This window comes from Halyomorpha halys, unplaced genomic scaffold (assembly GCF_000696795.3).
Source record: "Halyomorpha halys isolate HHAL.00 unplaced genomic scaffold, Hhal_1.1 Scaffold300.1, whole genome shotgun sequence".
In the NCBI taxonomy this organism is placed as follows: domain Eukaryota; kingdom Metazoa; phylum Arthropoda; class Insecta; order Hemiptera; family Pentatomidae; genus Halyomorpha; species Halyomorpha halys.
In genome coordinates, this window is record NW_027107582.1 from 179,220 (window position 1) to 200,059 (window position 20,840).

The window sequence follows — 20,840 nt, forward strand, 5'->3', positions numbered from 1 at the left end:
GAAGGGTAAAGGTGATTTGATGGGATTTGTTGGAATTTATCTTAATCCTCCAATTACGACACCAATCTTAGAGGGCTGTGATAAGGAATATGAGATTTTGGGATACAATTAAAGGGTTATTATTAACAGCGAGCACATATTTGTCATCGGCATAAGTGGTGAGGATAGTGTTAGGATTGGTTGGAATGTCAGCTGTGTCTGACAGTGACATCTTTTCGTGTCTTCTTACTTTCTCTGTATATTTATTTTAATATTCAGTCACTTCTTAAAATGTTGGAATCTTGTTTTCATTTATCTCTGATTAAGGCCTTGCAAAGTGGGCTAAAATGTAGGTTAGCAATAAATAGTTTTCTTTTACTATTTTGATACCTTTATTGACCGCCACCTGGACCATCTTCCTACAATCTGCTTCATAGGATTTACCATCTTATTCCAAAATTCACAATCACCAAAACATCTCTGGAGATTAAAAATAAGGTAAAATTTCTTTCCAAATCAGTTTGAAAAATATAATATAAAAAAAAAAAATTTTGCCCAAAATATAAATAAAGCAACATAACAGGTTATATAATTTGTTTAAAGTATTGTATGTTTTTAAATATATGAATTTCAGGGGTAATATTAATTAATATATTGTAGAAACCCCCCAAGAAAAATGAAAACTAATATTTCCATTTAGTTGTATTCATGAAACCAAAGAATTTTAATAAGATGACTGGGGTGTAGAAGTAGAATAAAAGTTTGAAAATGGCCAAAAGAAAAAAGACCCAAACGTTATAAAAAAATTTATTTTTTTTCGGCCGAGACTCCCATTGGAGTCCTATACTGCCTAACCATGGTTGGGGTCAAAGTTTTTAATTTTGTGGGACCACCACTCAATGAAAAAAGTCAACGCCCCAGTCCGGATTCAAACCGGCAAGATTGTGTCTTAACCACTGAGCTACGGGCGGCCCTGTTGTAAAATTATCTGAAATATATATGTGTAAAATAACACTAATAAAAAAAGGTTGAGGAATTTTAATTACTAATTTAAAATGAAAAATTTATAAAATAGGGTATTTGTGAACTGAAATTAATTTCCAGAGCAGAATAGCCTGTATGAATTTTGTTTTTAAATTGATGTGGATCTAAAATTGTACTTGAGGATGGCCGCATCGGCCGAAATGTCGGACTTATAGAGAAATATAGATTGTTTTAAAATTGTTGAAATATAGACTTAAATTGAATAAAATTTATTTTATTTAAATAATAATAACCAGTCTCAAGAAAGTGTAAAGATTATATTTAAAAAAAAAAAAAAAAAAAAAAGGTGTCCTACCATTAACATTCCAAGAATGAAACTTAGCTAAAGTTAGAAGTCGCAAGCCATGCAGGTCGCATGCCATTCTCCCAATGTCTAAATATATCTTCTGTTGACCTCTTGGCTGGAAGGAACAAAATCGGTACTGGAACACTGGCTACTTAAAAATTACTTCTATTAAGACAGCATATTCCTATGGTGCTTATATAGCTTGATTTTATGTGCGAAGAAAATTATATTTCTTTTTTTTTTTATAGGAGAATTAAACTTTGCCTTGAATTCAAAGTGAGCTTGTTGAATTTTTTTTTAATAATCACTGCATAATAAAAATCTTCCCATCTTCTGTTGAAATAAATAATGATAATTAACGATTGAAAGAAAAGCCTGTATCTTTGATGAGTTTGGTTTTCATTTTTTTTTCTGACCACCATTAACTAAAAATATTCTATTCACAAAACGCTTTCGTAAATAGAATATGTTTTTTTTCTATTTTTTCATCTTTGAGCAAAAAGAAAAAAATAGAGCACATCTCACATCAACAGTCCAAAACAATATGCGATACAAGTACAAGTGAAAAAAATAATAAAGAGTAAAACTTGGAAACTGAAGTTTTAAATGTATTTTTTTTAGATTTTAACATCAACATATTTATCTATGCTGATTTCATAAATTGTTAAACAAATCATTAGAAAAAAATATGTATTTGTTTTTGGAAGATCGCTGATTAACGTATTGCTTGTAATAATAAAAGGAAAATGATCCGGGTACGGACAAATAAAAACTCAAATAGTGATTAAATTATTCATATTGAGCCGACGTTTCGCCCCACGTTGCAAGGCTTCATCGGGGCTAAAAAAGATACAAGCACTTAAATGACGTAGACATAAATGAAAAAAAGTAGATGAAAAATTGTACAAAGATGTACATTAAAGCATAAACCACCGCCTTGACTATCTCTTCCTACAGTCTACTTAAAATATTACAAGAATAGAGAAGAAAAAAAAACAGTTATCTTACCCCTTTGATTACTTTAATGAAAACTATGTATAATTACCATTCGAAATTGGTAAGTTTGCCAAGTATACGTAGGGGGAATAAAAAATGGCGGCTTTTTAAAAACATTGAAAATTAATTTTTCATTTGGAGCTCTATATCTTTAAAACTACCAACAACACTAGAAAATATAAGAGAACGTTATTTAAAAGAGAGCAAATTTGCTAAAGTATCCGCCCTAATAGAGCTATTTACGTCCAATAGTTCACGAGATATAGCCTTTTAAAAAGCAACATTTCATAAAAATGTACTGAAATATCGGTAGTTAGTTAATTTATTTTGAGACATCTATATCTCAGAAACTATGTGACGTATAGATGTCTATTAGCACTCAAATTAACGCTAGTTAATTGAGCTATAAAGTAGTTTATTACATTTACCTTCGTAGGAATAGTAATTTTCATGATATTTGCTAAAATAAATTGATTTATAGTTGTTTGGACAATAAGTTGGATTTATGAAAAACTTTATTTCAGAAACCATTGGACGTACAGGTGTCTGTCTGCACTAAAATTAAAGCTAGTTAAATTTATTATAAAATAGTTAATAATGTTTATCTTTGTAGGAGTAGTAGTTTTTATGATATTTGACGAAATAAACTCACAAAATGTTAATTTCTAGTTATTCGTATAAAATGTTGAATTTTAGAAAAAATATATATCTCTACACCCATAAGACACACACATGTCTGCCAACACTCAAAATAAAGGACATTTAACTTACTATAAAACTTTATTATTTAACTAAACAACTATAAATCAATTTATTTTAGCAAATTTCATGAAAACTACTACTCCTACAACAATAAACGCCATAAACTGCTTTATAGATCAATAAACTAGCTTTAATTTGAGTGCTAATAGACATCAGTACGTCACATAGTTCCTGAGATATAGATTTCTCTTTTTAGGATACAATCAGGATTGCTATAGTAAGGCACGAAGAAGATCTGATGTAAATCAGATTACTCACTATTACTAGAAATCATTTTTACCCACTTCTTGTATTAGATATCTTTTCTAGAAGGTTTGAACCTCTTACAGTTTGCTAAAGCTATTGTCATTGGAATACATTGAGATACATGAATACATTTGGGAATATATTAGGACGAGGAGAGAGGTTCTAGGAAGCGAGATTCTATATAGAGCATGACGGGAATAGCTCAAACATCTGCTAGAACTGACTTGGACAAATGGTTTAGGTTCGGTGAGCTATAGGTTAATTGCAGCACCTTTCCAATTTAATCTAACCTTCCTCATTGTGGTCGCAACCTGGCACTGTATCACTGTGATTTTTTTTTTTTTATTTATTAAATGTAATTTACAATTGTACAAAATAATACAATAAGTAAATATGTTGTATGTTTCATATACCCTTGAAAATCTTGGGAAGGAACAACCCATCAGTGGTACTTTAAACATTAATTTAAATTAGAAGGTCCCGTGGCCATCTTCTTTTCAGACGCCTCGGAGGATTGTTATGTGTGTCTGCAGTGTTTGTGATCCATTAGTTGGGTCGTTGTTTACAGACAGTATACATGTGTCATTAGCGTATGCTGTTAGGACTGTCTTAGGGTGGGTTTGGATGTCAGCTGTATAAACCCTATAAAGAATGGGACCTATGATACTATCTTCAGGAACACCGACAGACTGAGAAAAGAGAGATGAGTAGGCTAGGTTATGATTTACTTTAAAGGTTCTATCAGAGAGGTAGGAGCGGATTATAAAGAAATATGTAGGGTCACTGCGTCACAATTTATGTTTTTTTTGTTGAAAATTTTGTTTATTTATTTGGTTGTATTTTAAACTAAACTTATTATCATGAGGTGTTTAGATATGAGTAGGTACGGTCAGTAATACTGCACAAATAAGTAGAACTTATTTATTTGGGCCCACGTTTCGACCTGAATTTCAGGTCTTCATCAGGGCTGAAAAACAATATATCAACCTTAATTCAGACAAAAAAAAAAGGAAAATAATAACAAACAAACTTGAAAATATACATAACAATAAATTAAGTAGAGAGTAGATGACACTGATAGACGATAAAATACAATATTAAAGAGGGGAAATTTATACAAAACAACCGACAATTTGTCTCTTTTCTCTTAATATAGGATGTTATCTGGTTTTGTCTTTCAGACCTGAAATTTGGGTCGAAACGTCGGCACAAATTAATAATTTTTACTTTGCTTATGTTTCATTCAAATATTCCCCAGGTTTCATTGATGAGGGATATTACCCGAATTAATTTTAATTTGCTGGTATGAATGGAGTGGACTGAGTGTAATGGATTTTAAATAAGTTATACATTGTAAACTAAGTGGAAATGAAACCTCTATTCATGAATGAGTTATACAACTGATCTTATGTGGTTTAGCCAAAAGGTTTTACAACATGTGCTTGTTGTTAGTTTAAATAATTTTGACTATTTATTGCATGTAGTAATAGAAGATATTGTAAGTCAGTTGGTGGTTGATTGTTGTGATGTACTATTCAGATTTCGATGGTGCATATTCTTGTTCTCTTCTCTCATCCTCATTCTACCTCTGTCCTCTTGCCTGGGAGTGAAGAAACTACTCACTCATAGTGAATTGTTAAACATAAGCTAAAATGGTGTTGCTCTCGTGAACTGTGCTCACTCTTTAACCTTTTCAGGCCAGTACAGAGACTCTACTTCTTCATGTGTTTGCCACTAGAGAGCAGCACTTCTAAGTCCCATTCAAAATGCTTGACGGGGCTTCCTCAAACAGTGTATCTTTAATAATTAAAAAACTTTAATAATTGATTAAGTTGTGAAAAAATAGCTAACTAGACATAAGTTTAGGTAAGCTTATTAATAATTTATAAGATTCCCTATTAATTGACTTTTTCATAGTTTGACTTGTAATTAATGACCTGGGCAGAATAGCCTTCAAAACATTTGTAGGTGTAAATTTATATTTATGGTGTGGTAAATTATTAATAATAATGTTGTTGTTAAAATTGTTACAATTTACATGTTAGAAATTGTTGAATAATAAGCTGTTAATTATTTGATTGTCCTTGAGGCCAAACGTTGGACTGTTATAATAAAAAGAGTTCAGACTTAACATGGATACCATTTTATTTATGTAATAAATAAATACCAGTCTCAAGAAATAAAGAAAATTTAATTATTTTATTTTTTACCGTTTCATAGCAACATATAAAAATCAATTTTTATTGTAATTTTACGCAAATATATTTTTTATAATTATTTTAAGTTATAAATTAAATTTTTTTAAATATTATTCCTTGTTTATTATGATTTTGAAATTGATTATTCAACTGTAATAATCCAAGTAATAACCCTCTCTAATCAGGATGAATATTGTAAAAATAAAGGTTTTATAATTAATTTCAATGAACATCAAACATCATATAATCTCTATATATAGCTTGGCGATTTTTTGTCCTTTTAAAACGTTTCTTATTTAAATTACATTGAAATTAAAAGGCCTCATAAAAAAGTATTTAATATTCAATTAAATTCAAGATTAAAAGAAAAATCAATTATGAAATAGTCAGTTATAAAGGCCATATTAGCTGAATATAATTGGGTTAGATATAGAATGTAACCTATGCAAAGCTATAGGATAGGCGTATTCAAAGTTTAAACATTTACAATCCTCTCACCCCCGTTGTATTTGAAAGAGGTAGGGGCTTTATGTTGCGTAATTACTTTTATTAATTACACACAACATTAAACAAAGAGCCCGGAGGTAAAATTATCTTCCTCCTACGTGCTAGAAATTTTAATGTTCCGTTTGTATTAACACTTGTTTGATAATCTACAAAGGGAACAGATTATAACTTTTACACATTTTAGAAACATAATAAATTTCTTCCTTTATTTATTTTTTTTTTATATATTTTATTAAATCTCTTACCACCTGATTAGGTTGAGTATTGTATTTGGGTGGAACTTTCGATGTGAAGTTGGTCTGTTCATGTTTGTCACAATTATCATTATAACGATTTTGTTATTTATTTGTACAGTACATAGAAAACATATTTTTCTCTAGACTGTTGCGCTAAATGAACTTAATTTTTTTTTTTTAAATTCGAACTTTATTTATTGATAGATTACATTCTTAATAATATAAAATAAAATAAGAATGGAAAATAAATGAAAAAGAAAGTATATAAATTAAATGAAATCTCTCTTAAAATATATACAAACAGAGGGATGAAGAATATGAGCATAATCAAACTATATGCATGAAAAAAATAAATAAATAAAATAAAATAATGATAAAAATAAAAGAATCTCTAGTCAAAATGAACTCCCTCAACTTAATCAATGCGAAATACAAGTAAAAAAAAAAAAGGAAAAGAGAAAACTTTATTTATGCATAAAATGTATTCATTTTATAATAATCTATGTATTTATAATAAAATTATCTGAAAACAAAAACAAAAAATTTAGAATTAGTAGAGATTAGAGATAGGGCATTTTAATAGAAGGGGTAAGTGGATAAACATTTTTTTAAATTTTTTTATTTAATGTGATTTACAACTGTACAAATAATAAATACAATAAGTAAATATCTAGAATGTTTCATTTACATTTGAAAATCTTGGGAAGGAACCACCCATTAGTGGTACTTCAAGCATTAATTTAAATTAGAAGCCATTCTTCTTTTCAGACGCCTCAGAACATTATCAGGGATTGTTAAGGATGAAATTTTAAGAAATACTGGGTTAGGATGGGTAAAGAGTTTGGAATTAAAAGGCGCATATCTGTATTGGGCCAAATTTGCAACGAATGGGATGTTAAGGTCTATGTGGATGAGTTTATTTGTAACGTAATAAGTAGCATCAAGGATTTTGGATTGTAAGGATTGGATACGGGAGGCGGGGGAATTTGACGGTTGAGAACAACCCCAGAGCTCATATGAAGTTTAGAGCGCTTGTCAAGTAGTTGTAGCAATCGAAATATACGAGCAGTTTCTTATCGTTTCAGTCTTGTATAAGGATTCCATGTAAGTCTCTTGTCAAGATGGAGTCCTAAGTATCGATGTGGAGTATTTCGGAAGGATACTGGACAGGAAGGTAGAGGATTTTGTCAGGATTTATTTCGATTCTCTAGTTTTGACACCATTCTTCAATGGATGTTATATGTGTCTGTAGTGTTTGTGATGCATTAGTAGGGTCGTTGTTCACAGAAAGTATACATGTGTCATCAGCGTATGTTGTTAGGACTGTGTTAGGGTGGGTTGGGATGTCAGCTTTATAAATCGTATAAAGAATGGGACCTAAGATACTACCTTGAGGAACACCGGCGGACTGAGAAAAGAAAGATGGTTAGGCTAGATTATGATTTACTTTAAAGGTTCTATCATAGAGAGGTAGTATGAGGTAATCTAACCTCAAAATCCAATTAATAACTGAGATAGATTTACTCTTCAAAACTTAACAAGCTCCGACAAAAAGAAATTGAACTTTGTTTTCTTAAAATTTATTATTTGTAACATAAACCCTTCGTCCAATTGCCCCTTGAATTATAATGTTACTTTCCTTAACAGCTTGAAGAGTATTGAATCGAGTTGTATTGTCGATAGACAGTTTTAAACAGATCTATCCGTAGTTGAACACAATTTTTCAATGCAATTAAACTTTCTATAAAAAAAAAAAATTGTTCTAATCGGACAATTATTAATAAAGATTTATACCCACGCTTTAACTGAAATAATTGTACTCAGTTTGTCATGGAAACTTGTTCACATTCTGATTTTTTTATTCTCCAAAATATGAAACATACCGGATCGTTTTTCAACTTGTCCCGTTTGGTACTGTTTTATGAAGACGTGGACACTATAATACGTCAAGTTATTTATCAATTAAATGTTATTAGCTAATTATTATTACTATAACGTATGATTAGAACAGTTAAGCATACCGAAAAGTGTTTAATTACGGGTTGTAAAATATCTGTTTTTTGGTACTGTTCAAACGGAAGTGTCGAAACAAGTTTTAATTTATCACTACGATTTTATCACCAGCGCTCCCTGTGACCGAGAAAACAAAACACACTCACACTCGCTAGCTAGCTTTGATCAGAAGCAGACATTTATTTTCTCGTCATCTATTTTTCTATTATAAAAATGAGTGAGTGGCCTTTCAAGACCACTCGAATATCATTGCTTCTCACCATTTTTTCTTTTCTTCTCTCCCGGTTATTATTATTATTACTGGCGCAACAGACCGTGAAGATCCAAAGCCTCGCGCGATGTACTTAGGAAATACATCGCGGTGTTTCATGACATGGTTTTCATAGGATGGGTTCGTCACTCCCACGCCTATTTTTCTGAGTGTCACCCATTGGCTAACGGGCCTCACAAATGTACGGAGAGAGGCTGTGAGTGAGTATTGTATTATATGCTTGAAAAAATCCCGGATAGGACCGGGGACTCGAACTCGCTACCTTAGGATTGAAAAGAGTTTTTTGTTTAGTCTCCTTAGGTCCATTTTCATCATGTGCCCGTAGAATCTCAGTCTTCTAATCCTTATTTCGGTTTCCAGATCATTTATCTCCCTGTAGATCTCCTGGTTGGGTCTTAACCTGTAGCCTTCCTGTGTTTTCTCGGGCCCTTAGATTCTCCTCAGGATCCTTCTATTTTCAGTAATTTTTCCAGAATAGGGAGACAAGTTGTCTCCATTCCGTATAAAAATACTAGTTTTATGACCGTGTTGTAATGTCTTATTTTTGCGTTAGACGATAGTTTCTTCTTATTGTAAATATTGTTTGTTGCGAAGCTTAGCCTTTCCAACTTAATAATTTTCTCCTTTATGCTCTCTTACTCAAAACCGTTATTGTACTATCTCTCTTAGACATTTAAATTACATTGTCACTCTTATCTGTCCATATTTCGTCTTTATTAGTTTTTTTCCGTTGTCAAATATTATTATATATATTTAAAAAAATGATATGTAAAAGTTATGTAACAAATAAAGATTGAGTTTTTTTTTTTCACACTGAGAGTGTGCTTATATTTCAAAGAGGGGCGGAGCATTATGATTTCCCTCGTTTTGGGCCTGTAGAGATTTCATCCGAAGGTAACAATCGTAATTGGTACAGAAGTATCCCAGTCATTCTGAAAGAGATTGAACATTATACGGATAACGATTGGTACTGTAGGTAAGAGCCAGGAGGTACTTGGAAATATCAAGAGCCCAGAAGTGAAGGGTAAGGGGCCCCTTCGGAGGAATTTAGGTAAATACTCGGGCTGAGATCTCAAGTACCATATCATTAAGGGGGGTCGTTAGGATCGTTAGTCGCAACTGCACTTCCAGAACAGAGTCTTCTCCCTTCTCCCTTCCCTTATCTCCTGTCCGAATTTACCTTCTACTGTTCTTCTACAGATGTTCCCTGATAGGACATTATGTCGACAACCTGACTCCAGGAGTAGCAATGACCTCCATTCTGCGTTTTGACTTTCTTGCGATTCAGTTTTACAAATTGTTTTATTCTATTAGACGAACGTTTCCATTTTAGTAGTAAAAGACGAATGATTTTTAATAATTAATAATTTTTTTAACAAATTACATTTAGAGAGTTAGCCTGTAAATTACATAAAATAAAGAATCTCTATTATCTCTCTAGGAAGTCTGGTGAATCAATTCTTTTAGAATTTTTTGAGGTTAATGACTTCCATTTTTGAATGAATTATTTATTAATTATTCATGACATTATACAACGTTTCGGGACCACTGTCCCATATTCATGCACTTTAAAAACTATAACAATAATATGTATAGGAAGATGGTCAGGGTTGCGCTCAAAGGAGAAACAAAAATAGTTTACAACTATTTATTTTCCGACGTTTCGCCCCACTTTGTAGGGCTTCATCAGGGCTAAAAAGATACAAAAGAAACAAAAATAGTTTACAACTATTTATTTTCCGACGTTTCGCCCCACTTTGTAGGGTTTCATCAGGGCTAAAAAGATACAAAATGGTAGAATGATAAGAATAAAAATACAAAGATAAGATACAATGATAAGAATAAAAATTTAATTCGTGGTTCAGTTGTATGCTGTGATTTAAAATTTTAAATGAATAAAATAAATAGTTAATTTTAGTAATTTAAAAAAAAATAGTGAGTTAAAGATAATTTATATAAACTAATAACAAAAAATATACTCAAGCTGGGCTATCTATATTCGTCAGAATAAAACAAAAACGTCGCTTCATATTTAATAAATAAAAAACAAAAACAAAAAAAAAACAACTATACCTCCTATTGTGAAGATGGGTATCCAGCTCTAAGCAAAAGGTTTTGTGTTACTTTTATAAAAAGAAGTTTAAGATGTAATCTTGAGGGTACATATAGAAATTTTAAAAATTTCTAACAGGCTATTCGGCCCAGGTTTAATAATTTTAATAATTGTAAGTAATGTTTCTATTAAGAAATATTTTAATTTTAAAAGTTATTAATCTTTTTTTTAAATTTATTTATTGATATTTACAACTGTTCATAAATACATCAAGTAAATTTGAGGAAATCATAATGGTATGGTACAAGCATGTAGAATAACCACCCAATGGTAGCACCCTAAAAACATTTTTACAATATAAGGTCTCGAGGCCATCTTCTTTTCAGACGCTTCGCAGGATTGTTTGGAATAAAAGAGGAAGCAAGATTAGAAACTAAGGGGCTTATGTGGTTAGGGAGTTTGTAATTGAAGGATTGATATCTGGTTCGGGCTAGATATTTCACTCATTTATCACATGTTAGATAAATATTAATTTTAAGTTTTAAAATTAAATGAAAATGAAGGGAAAAAGGGTTAATTTAACAAAAGTTTTAGATTTTAGTTTTAGATCTGGACAGAATAGCCTGCTAAACATTTTAATAGTTGGATAAGAGGTGTAAATTATAGTTAGGATTGTCCTTGAGACCACGTTAGCCGAAACGTTAATAAATAAAATTATTCATTTATGGCGATGTTTCTCTCTAAATGATGGTTGTTGTCTTTCTGTTTTTATAGCCCTGATGAAGACCTGAAAATCAGGTTGAAACGTCGGCATAAATAAATAATTTTGTTTATTTGTGTTTCTTTGTTTGCTGACCGGACCCCGACCATCTTCTCCAATTTGGAAATTTATTATATTAATAGAGAGTTTGAGACTTAACTTAGATACAATTTATTTAATTTAAAAAATACAACCAGTCTCGAAAAATTGATAAGATTATAAATATTAATATTTAACTGTAAATAAAAAAAACCTATATTTTGAATTAAAATAGCATAACAATTTTATATTAATTTTAAATATAAAGAACTCTATGTTCAAACTATTCCTAGCCATTGTGCGTGATGCTATCGATCGATCTCTGGGAGCACTTGAACAAACAGCTAATTAGCTCTCTGTAATTAGGTTTGACTTGATCTAGGTCGGCTCGAGTACTTCCTTTCCGGATCGGAACGGCATCCAATGGGAGAGAACAGTGTTCACTGATACTGGATACTAAATACTAGATCCTGGATATCGATGGTTGTGAGGATAATGAAGAAGAGTTTTCCCGTCAGGAGGTTAGGTATAGTGTGCAAAGGTAGAGGGCCCTTAATACCCTTCATCTTGGCCTCGAGGGCTCTCCAGGCTCGGAGGGCTTAACCTCTTTCAGTCTCATGCTCTCCTGTTCCTGGTAGGTTTTAAAAGGTGAGGAGGAGGAACACACCGAAATTTCCAGATACTGCTCTGCCGTGCTTAAACATATACTCAAATTTTATTGGACATTACTTAGTTAAAAAATATAAATATATGCTTGTAAAATAATTCAGTCTAAAGTACATAAATATATTATTGGAGAAGTTTGTCGGGGGGCGCGGTCAGCAAAGAACAACATAAATAAACAAAACCATATTTATTTTTTTTATGCCGACGTTTCGACCTGAGTTTCAGGTCTTCATCAGGACTATAGAACAAAAGAGATAACAACAACATTTAGAGTAACATACATAAATGTTGTTGTTATCTCTTATATTCTATAGCCCTGATGAAGACCTGAAAATCAGGTCGAAAAGTCAGCGTAAAATAAATAAATATGGTTTTGTTTATTTACGTTGTTCTTTGCTGACCGCGCCCCCCGACAAACTTCTCCAAACATTAATCTACCGTCAACTATCTACACCTCCTAAATATATTATATATATAAATTATTGACGGTATTTTTTTCAAAGTATGAAGGATATGGTCAAAGATAACAAGTAATAGTTAACAACTATTTTTTTGTCGACGTTTCATCCCACTTTGTACAACTCCATCAGGGCTAAAAAGATACGAAGACAATTAAAAATATTTTAACATTGTAGGATAATATGATTCAGAAACGTAAACTAACGTAGGGTTAGGGCCGTGCGAGTTGGGGAGTAAGTCCCAGAGCTCTCGGTTCGTAACGTTGTGGGTTCGATTCCCACCTGGAGCAGTTGATATTTACTTTAAGGCAGTCCCGAAGAACGAATCTTGACATTCCCACCTTCAAAAAAATAAAATTAGAAATTTTTCATCTTAATTAATTTGAAGGATTGTTTTTTTATCTTCTGGTGACTATTCAACTCCTTCAAATTGTATGCTATAAAAGGACGAAATATTAGTTTTTAATAAAGAAAACAAAATTAAACGTTTTATTCTATGTTTCCGTTTCTGATTTGTTTAATTAGATGCGGTGTATGCTCTTTGGTTTAGTTTATAGCGCCCGAAACCACTCTAAAGTTTCATGCAGATTAGTTGTGTCATCTTTAAGTTATTTCTATTTTTTTCCAAATATTTTTAATATATATGTTATTTACCGCTATAAACTTGATTGATGTAAATGATTCAATCATTAATTCAATGTGTAAATTACTAAATATATATTAATATATCAAACTTTCAATTATATTCAATTAATCTACCTACATTCTAAAATTTAGCAATTACGAAGCATTTAAATAAAAACTGTTTTATAACTGTTATATTTATTAACAGTATAGACTTAGTAAGTGTTATTGTGAAAATTATAAAAATAAAATAAGAGTTCCACGCCTTGCATTGTCTGTTAAATATTAGCACATATATGATCAAACATCTCCTTAAGGCAAGGGATATGGAAAGGTAAGCAAATTAGTAGAGATACGATCCTCAACTATTAATTAACATGGTCTCACCTGAGGAAGATGTTCTACTGAAGTCAAACAGCAAACAGTCAACTGTTGAACAGCTTGGAACGGTTTACGGTGATATCACTAGCTCATTTATGGTTTCACACTCTGTTTGTCTACTGTGTACTAATTCTTATTAAGTATTTTTGGGGTGGAAATTAATTGTATAAATAATAATTATATATTTTTAAAAAATGGTGTGTTTTGTAAAATAAATAATGAATTTCGTTTTATAAAAAAAAAATATGTTATTAGTTTGAAAATTGTGCAATAAATAAAATAATACAAGCTGTAACTTAAGTAATATAACTTGTTACTATAAGCTATAAATTTATAGCATACTGAGTCAACTATTTAGTAATATGATTAAAAAAAACTCAAATTAATCAGATTATATACTTCAACATAGATGAAATGGAATATTGCACAATATTATAGATTCATTGTATTATATCTAAAATTCAAATTGGCAATCCTTTTGATACTAATTTAAACTTGATCGGTTGAGTAATCTAGGAGCTTTGATTATAAAGATTTATAAATTTAATTTAATTTTTCGTTTTAGTTACTGACAAAACCAATGAATATCAGCTAAAAAAAAAAAGTAGCATGTAAAAGTTGTTTTTTAGCACTCTATGTATTTAAAGGTGTTTGTTTACCCAGTTACATCATTATTATTATCGTTTCTTCAAGGTTTATGCTTTATCTCAAGTCGCTTACAGAATTTCTTTCTAAAATTTAACAATATCCCTATCGAAAAATTTAATAGTTAGTGAGTTTAATTACTGTAAAAATATATTTGTAGATATGAGTAAACAGTTTAAACTACTGATTCTGAATAAAAATAAAAGTTACTATATATAACAGTTGTTTTATTTTAATAACCTGATCACACAATTTCAGATGAAATTTATCCTTGTACATTACAGCTATACAGTATATATAACAGCTATTTATTTTTTATTCTGAAAAAAACTTCTCCTTATTATATAGTATATATAGCGTAAATGAAAGTAAAATTTAAGTATTTTCATACCGACCATGAACATACAAAAAAATATGTATTTGCAAAAAAATTATTCATTTAGTTAATTATCAAATCCATTCATATTTCATATGCATCCATTGTTTCCAACTGGTATCTATGAATGATAGTTAATTATTTATAATAAATAAAAGTTAATTAAGAGAAAGCGTTTGAAGAACTTTGACATTGAATCCTTGTCAAACTATTTCAGTAAGGATAACATCTAGCTGATATTAGAGACAAGGGAGAGGGATAGCTCAGCGGGTAAGGCGCTTTGCTAATAACTAGTAGGATCCAGGTTCGAACCCAACTGTAGCAGATAATTATTTAATTAAATATATAATTATCTTGATTATTTATTCTGTTACTGTAGCCGTACTACGGGCTCTGAATCCCTCCGGTGTTCACCCAGTCTCATCAAGTTGGTACACTTAATTGGAAAATAATCTAGCGGCCGAGCATGATTCTGTCCAAATTACCTTTTTGGTAAACTGAATTTGTAATCGAGTTCTCAAAATCAGTATCAGTATTTTACTCATGATGTTATTCTTTCCTTACAAGCTAGGAAGATTAGTGTGATTCTTCTTTTTATTTCGTGGGACCAACTCAGAAATAATAGTCAAGCCCAAGTCTGGATTGGAACCGGAGCCGCCGCAGTCACGAACCAGTTAGCACTCAAACTATCTCGGTTTCGAACAATCCTGCCTATTAGACTTGTTTATCCTCTTTTTTTGTTACTCCTGCTTATAATTTTCCTTATCTTTATCCTATACATTATACATTACTATTCCCTATTCTGCATTACTATTGTACATAGACAAATCGTCAGGTTTTCGCTGAATTAAAAAAAAATTAGATATTGCTTATAAAACACGACAAAAAAAAAAAATTGATTGATTTTGATCGTATTGTATATCTGGATTCAATGCCGATTGCGTTGAATTTTTTTTTAAATTATTTATTTAATGTAATTTACAACTGTACAAAATAATACAACAGGTAAATATGTAGTATATTTCATATACACTTCAAACATTAATTTAAATTAGAAGGTCCCGTGGTCATCTTCTTTTCAGACGCCTCGGAGGATTATCAGGGATTGTTAAAGATGAAAGATTAAGAATTAATGGGTTAGGATGGTTAAGGAGTTTGGAATGAAAAGACGCATATCTGTTTGGGTCAAATCTGCAACGAATGGGATTTTAAGGTCTTTGTGATTGAGTTTATTTGTGACGTAATAAGGAGTGGAAGAATTTCATTTTGTGGAAGAATTTAGATGTGGGAAGAATTTGATGGTTTGGTGGAGCCCCAGAGCGCAATTCCATGTATCCAAATTGGTCTGATTATTGTAGTGTATACTAATTTTTTGTAGTGAATGGGAAGTTTAGAGCGTTAGTCAAGTAAGTGTTGTAGCAATCGGAATCTACGAGCAGTTTCTTGTCGTTTCAGTCTTGTGTGTGGATTCCATGTAAGTCTCTTGTCAAGATGGAGTCCTAAGTATCGAATCAGTTCAATTTGAAAGCAAAATACATTTTTTTTTTAAATATTTTTATAAAAATTATATCTTTAATATTCAAATCCGGCTGTGGAAGATATATTCTGTAACTGTAATCGTGGTGAGCCAACCCTTTGGGTTCGGGACTCCTCCAAGGTTCACCGTAATTGGAGAAAAATCTAGCGGCTGTGGTAACAGTTCTTACTTACAAAGTACTGAATCTGTTACCATTGATCAGTTGTAGCTGTGTAGATTTACTTATTATATCTATAACATTTTAACCGTTCTACCAAATCTAAAGCTATTCTTATTGTATTTTTTAATCATTAAAAAACAAAGTTAATGTAGATTTTACCTAAGACAGATGAACATAACATAGTTCATACCCAATACCCAACCCCCGTGGTTGTGTATTTAACTCAAGCCAGAAGGCGAGAGCAGCCGACTGTGAAAATAAGCCAGGTAAGTTGTCAGGCTAAGTCGACGAGCTAAGTTGTCTAAACTAAGTACCGGAGGAAGTCTGCAACACCTGGGCTTTGTCTATTGTTGGCGTCGTATTGTACACACTCCTCGCTTCTCAACCCTATTCTCTTGGCCATGTATATGTCCTTGAGCAATATCTCTCCAACATATTTTACATATCTCAACTTAATATTATTAATTATTGTTACTAAGATATAGAAAATAAAAAAAAAAATATCGAAATCTGTTTTAACCCATATATCTGCACATAATTTTAAAAATCAGTTTCTATCACCAATTAACGCATTTCTCGTGGTTCTAAAACTTTAGCTAACTAATTTAAATTAATTAATAATAAAAAACTAATTTATTAACTAAGGAATAGAAGTTATATTGTTAGTATCCGATCTTAAGTCCAGAGGAACTATGGACCGGGGTTATACAGAGATATGCGGGGAGGATACATTTATGAGATCCAAATAATAAATTTTAGCAATTATTGAATAATTCCAAATTTGATTCTGGTTTGTTTATAAATTGTTGTTTAGATAATTTTTATATGTGAGTTTTTATGTGATTTGATTTTTACTTAAACAGTAAAAATTAAAAAAATTGTTAATTTAATCGCATTTTTTATTTTTTCTGTATTTATTATATTAAGACATGGTTAATTTTTATTTATGGTTAGCAAATTTTGTGCCAGCAGCTGCGGTTATACAATTAACCCAAATAATTTTTATTAGGTATAGTATTATAATTAGAAATTTTTGATTAAAAGTTGAAGTTTTTAAGGTAGAATTTAAAGTTTTTAATATTAATTAGGTAAATTTTTATATTAATATGAAATTCATGATTTAAACTAGGATTAGATACCTTATTATTTTGAATGTAACTTCTATTCCTTAGTACTATTAGTTAAGATCTTGAAATTGAAAGAATTTGACAGTAATTTGATCATTTTAGAGGAACCTATTCTGTAATTGATAATCCACGATGAATTTTACCTGTATTAAATTGGTTTGTATATCTCTGTCTGATTGAATGTTTTATTAGAAAAATTTTCTTTTATTTTTATTGAAATTTATGTCAGGTCAAGGTGCAGCTTATACAAAGGGTTAAAATGGGTTACATTTAAAAATTTTTATTATTATTGGATTAATTTATGTATTTAATTTATTAAATTGGATTTAATTGTAATGAGTAATATATATTATTCATGATATATGTTCTTGGTTAAGTACATATATCCCGTCGCTCTCATTAATAAGATGAGATTAGTTTTTTTTCGACTTAACAAGCCTAATATATAACAAACTGGCTGATCCCAGTAATGGCATCAGCCTTGGCAATCGATATATTTGAGGACACATGTATTTAATGAACACAATCGATAGTTTGTTATGAATTATGGTATTTAGTTAAAATTAAACATTTACATGTACTTCATTATTAAGATTTGGTAACTTAAATTAGACCAATATATTTATGAAAAATCGAAAATGAAATTTCCAATTTGGTCTGATTAGTGGTCATTAACTTAACTATAACTATTTATTGTTAACCTACGTTTCGCCCCACTTTACAGGGCTTCGTCAGAGCTATCTGATTAAAACAAAGATGTCAATGAAATAAAAATAAAATGAGTAGAAGATAAAAAGGCTAAAAGATAAAAATAAGTAGTTGATATCTTTGTTTCAATCTTACAGCCCTGACGAAGCCCTGCAAAGTAGGGCGAAACGTAGGTTAACAATAGTTTTCTTTTACTATTTGTATACCTTTATTGGCCACCGGACTATCTTTCTACAATCTACTTCATCTATCTTCTTCCAAAAATGAAATTTGCTTGTCAGAGCGACTGGCCTATGAAAGTGTTGTAAGAGATTTTTTAGGAGTCAAACAAAGTTGAAATATGTTTTTAACATCTCAAGAAACCCTGAAATAAGAATTTTGGTTTAAACCCTGACAACCCTCCGAGGCGCCTGAAAAGAAGATGGCCTCGAAACCTTCTAATGTAGAAGATTATTAGAGTACTACCAATGGACATGCTCTACATCATCACATCATTATAAACTTACATCAAATTTACTAGATGTATTTTTATTCAAATATTCATAAATACATTTTAAAAAAGTGATAAAAATTAATTTTCAAAATTATCTGTAGATTAATGTTCTATCAGCTGGCATCTGGCTTCTGTACTTCTAGAAGCTTCAGCAGCCAATTAAATATTTACATAATTGATTGTATCAATTATTTCTATTTTACATATAACAATCGTAACTTCACCGTTTATAAAAAATCCTTTCTGTTTCAGATGCACCATCCGATCCAGATGAAACCCGCAGATAGTGAGAACAGAAATGGTGAGTACCTATTTAATTTTGAAGATGAAGTGATTATATGAAACCTGTTTTATCAATTAGTTTTTAAATGAATATATGGTTTTTATTGGAACTAAATATAAATGCATTGAATGAGTGAATTCATAGACTGTGTGGGTGATCATATAATAATTGTGATTATTTTCAGTTTTTAAGTATCGTGATTCATTGATAATTGTATATATATAATTGATCATGTGTGAATTAGAGTTTTTGTCAAGAGAAACTAAAATATTTGTATACCATACAGATCAGCCTATAATATTATTATCATTTGGCTCCGTTTATTTTTCACTAATAAATTTAATTATTTTTACTCTCTTTCCCAATACTTCTCACCTTTATATTGTTACTATCCTTATAATAATTGTATATATATATAGAGAGAGAGAGAGAGAGAGAGAGAGAGAGAGAGAGAGAGAGATTTCCTATCAATCTAATTTTATGTTATTTAACGTATTTTAATATATTATTTTTAGATTTATTGTCATTTTTTTTACTATAATTATTTTACTTAGTTTTGAATTCTAAATTTATTTATAAGAAATATTTATACACAACTCAACATTCGTACTTTCCCTCTCCATTTTTGAAATTACCTCAACTGTCATTTCTCTAACAGCTGTTGTTTCCACTCCCACCTAACAGGTATTTTTCATTTCCTTCACTTCTTATCACTCCCTTTTATATTTCTTTTTTTTATGTTATTTTCTAATTAGTTTAGATTATCATTTATCTTTATTATTCTTTTAATATTGTAAAATACCTTTTCCTAAACTATTCATTCTCATTTCAATCTTTTACCCATCCCACATTCTTTATTCCACATTACATTTTTATGTAATCGGTAACTTACCGTTTTATAACAGTTTTTATATCTCCTCACTTAATTAAGTCAATTGATTCTTTTAATTATTTACATTTTGATATATCTGTTCACTTTATTATTTTAGTTAATAATTTTTTTTTTTTTTGCATCATTATCCTCTCATATCATATTCTCACAAGAGGAGATATAGCACAAAAAAATAAAATGCAATCCTTGTTATATTGCTCGATATAACCAGCAGAACGGCCCCTCCCCGTTCCAATAATCCACTAGCGTCAGACAATCAAGTAACAACCTTCATTGGACCCCTAACCTAACCTTATAATGCCAAAAGGCAATCCAAGGTATCATTAACACCCAGATATACATATAGCCTACCTCCTATATGTATGTACCAGATATTCCATAACATCATTACAAGAGGGTATGAAAAAAAAAAAAAAAATTGCTGGATATAAACTATTGCTCGATTTAACTATTTTATAGTTTCCTCTTCCCGTTTTAAACTAATATTTCAAACGTGATATGGGACCTTCGCTCCCCGGGAGTCTTTGGGAGGCAGGTCTGGCGAGGAAGGATTGCCTTTTTTTTTGTGTTATGATCTCCTCTTGTGAGATTGTGGCATGTCGTCCATTGACCAACCTTTATATATTTGGATTGTCCATGTACCGCCACTTTTACATTTTTATGTTATATTTTTTAAATCATTCTTTAACCCTTACAGTAAGTCTATTTTCTTGGTATCTTTCTATTGTAGCCCTGATCTGTTGGTCTTCATCAGTACTCCGAAACTTTTTTTTCTTTGAGGTGTAGATAGTTGACCGTAGATTAATGCTTGAAGAAGTTTGTCGGGGGGTGCGGTCAGCAAAGAACAGCATAAACAAACAAAACCATATTTATTTATTTTATGCCTGGGCATAAAATAAATAAATATGGCATAAAATAAATAAATATGGTTTTGTTTATTTATGCTGTTCTTTGCTGACCGCACCCCCCGACAAACTTCTTCAAGCTTTTTTTTCTTTCTTCTATAACGCAGTCGTAACTACCACCTTCAAATTAACTTAGGGTCAGTCAGCTAAATATGTAAACAAAGAAATTTGTTATCACTTTTTTAAATTTATTTA

At 30.7% G+C, this 20,840-nt stretch overlaps 1 protein-coding gene across 15 annotated transcripts in view; it reads left to right on the plus strand.

Moving 5' to 3' along the window:
• Positions 1–20,840, plus strand: part of bru1 (bruno 1) — a 406,895-nt gene that overhangs the window by 100,935 nt on the left and 285,120 nt on the right. For all 15 annotated transcript variants that reach the window (XR_010843011.1, XR_010843012.1, XR_010843020.1 and 12 more), the window contains exon 3: positions 18,818–18,866. Coding sequence is in view for 2 of the 15 variants with exons in the window: in XM_067045974.1 (XP_066902075.1) it covers positions 18,818–18,866 (49 nt within the window). In the remaining 13 variants the exon portion in view is untranslated. The remainder of the gene's footprint in view (positions 1–18,817; positions 18,867–20,840) is intronic.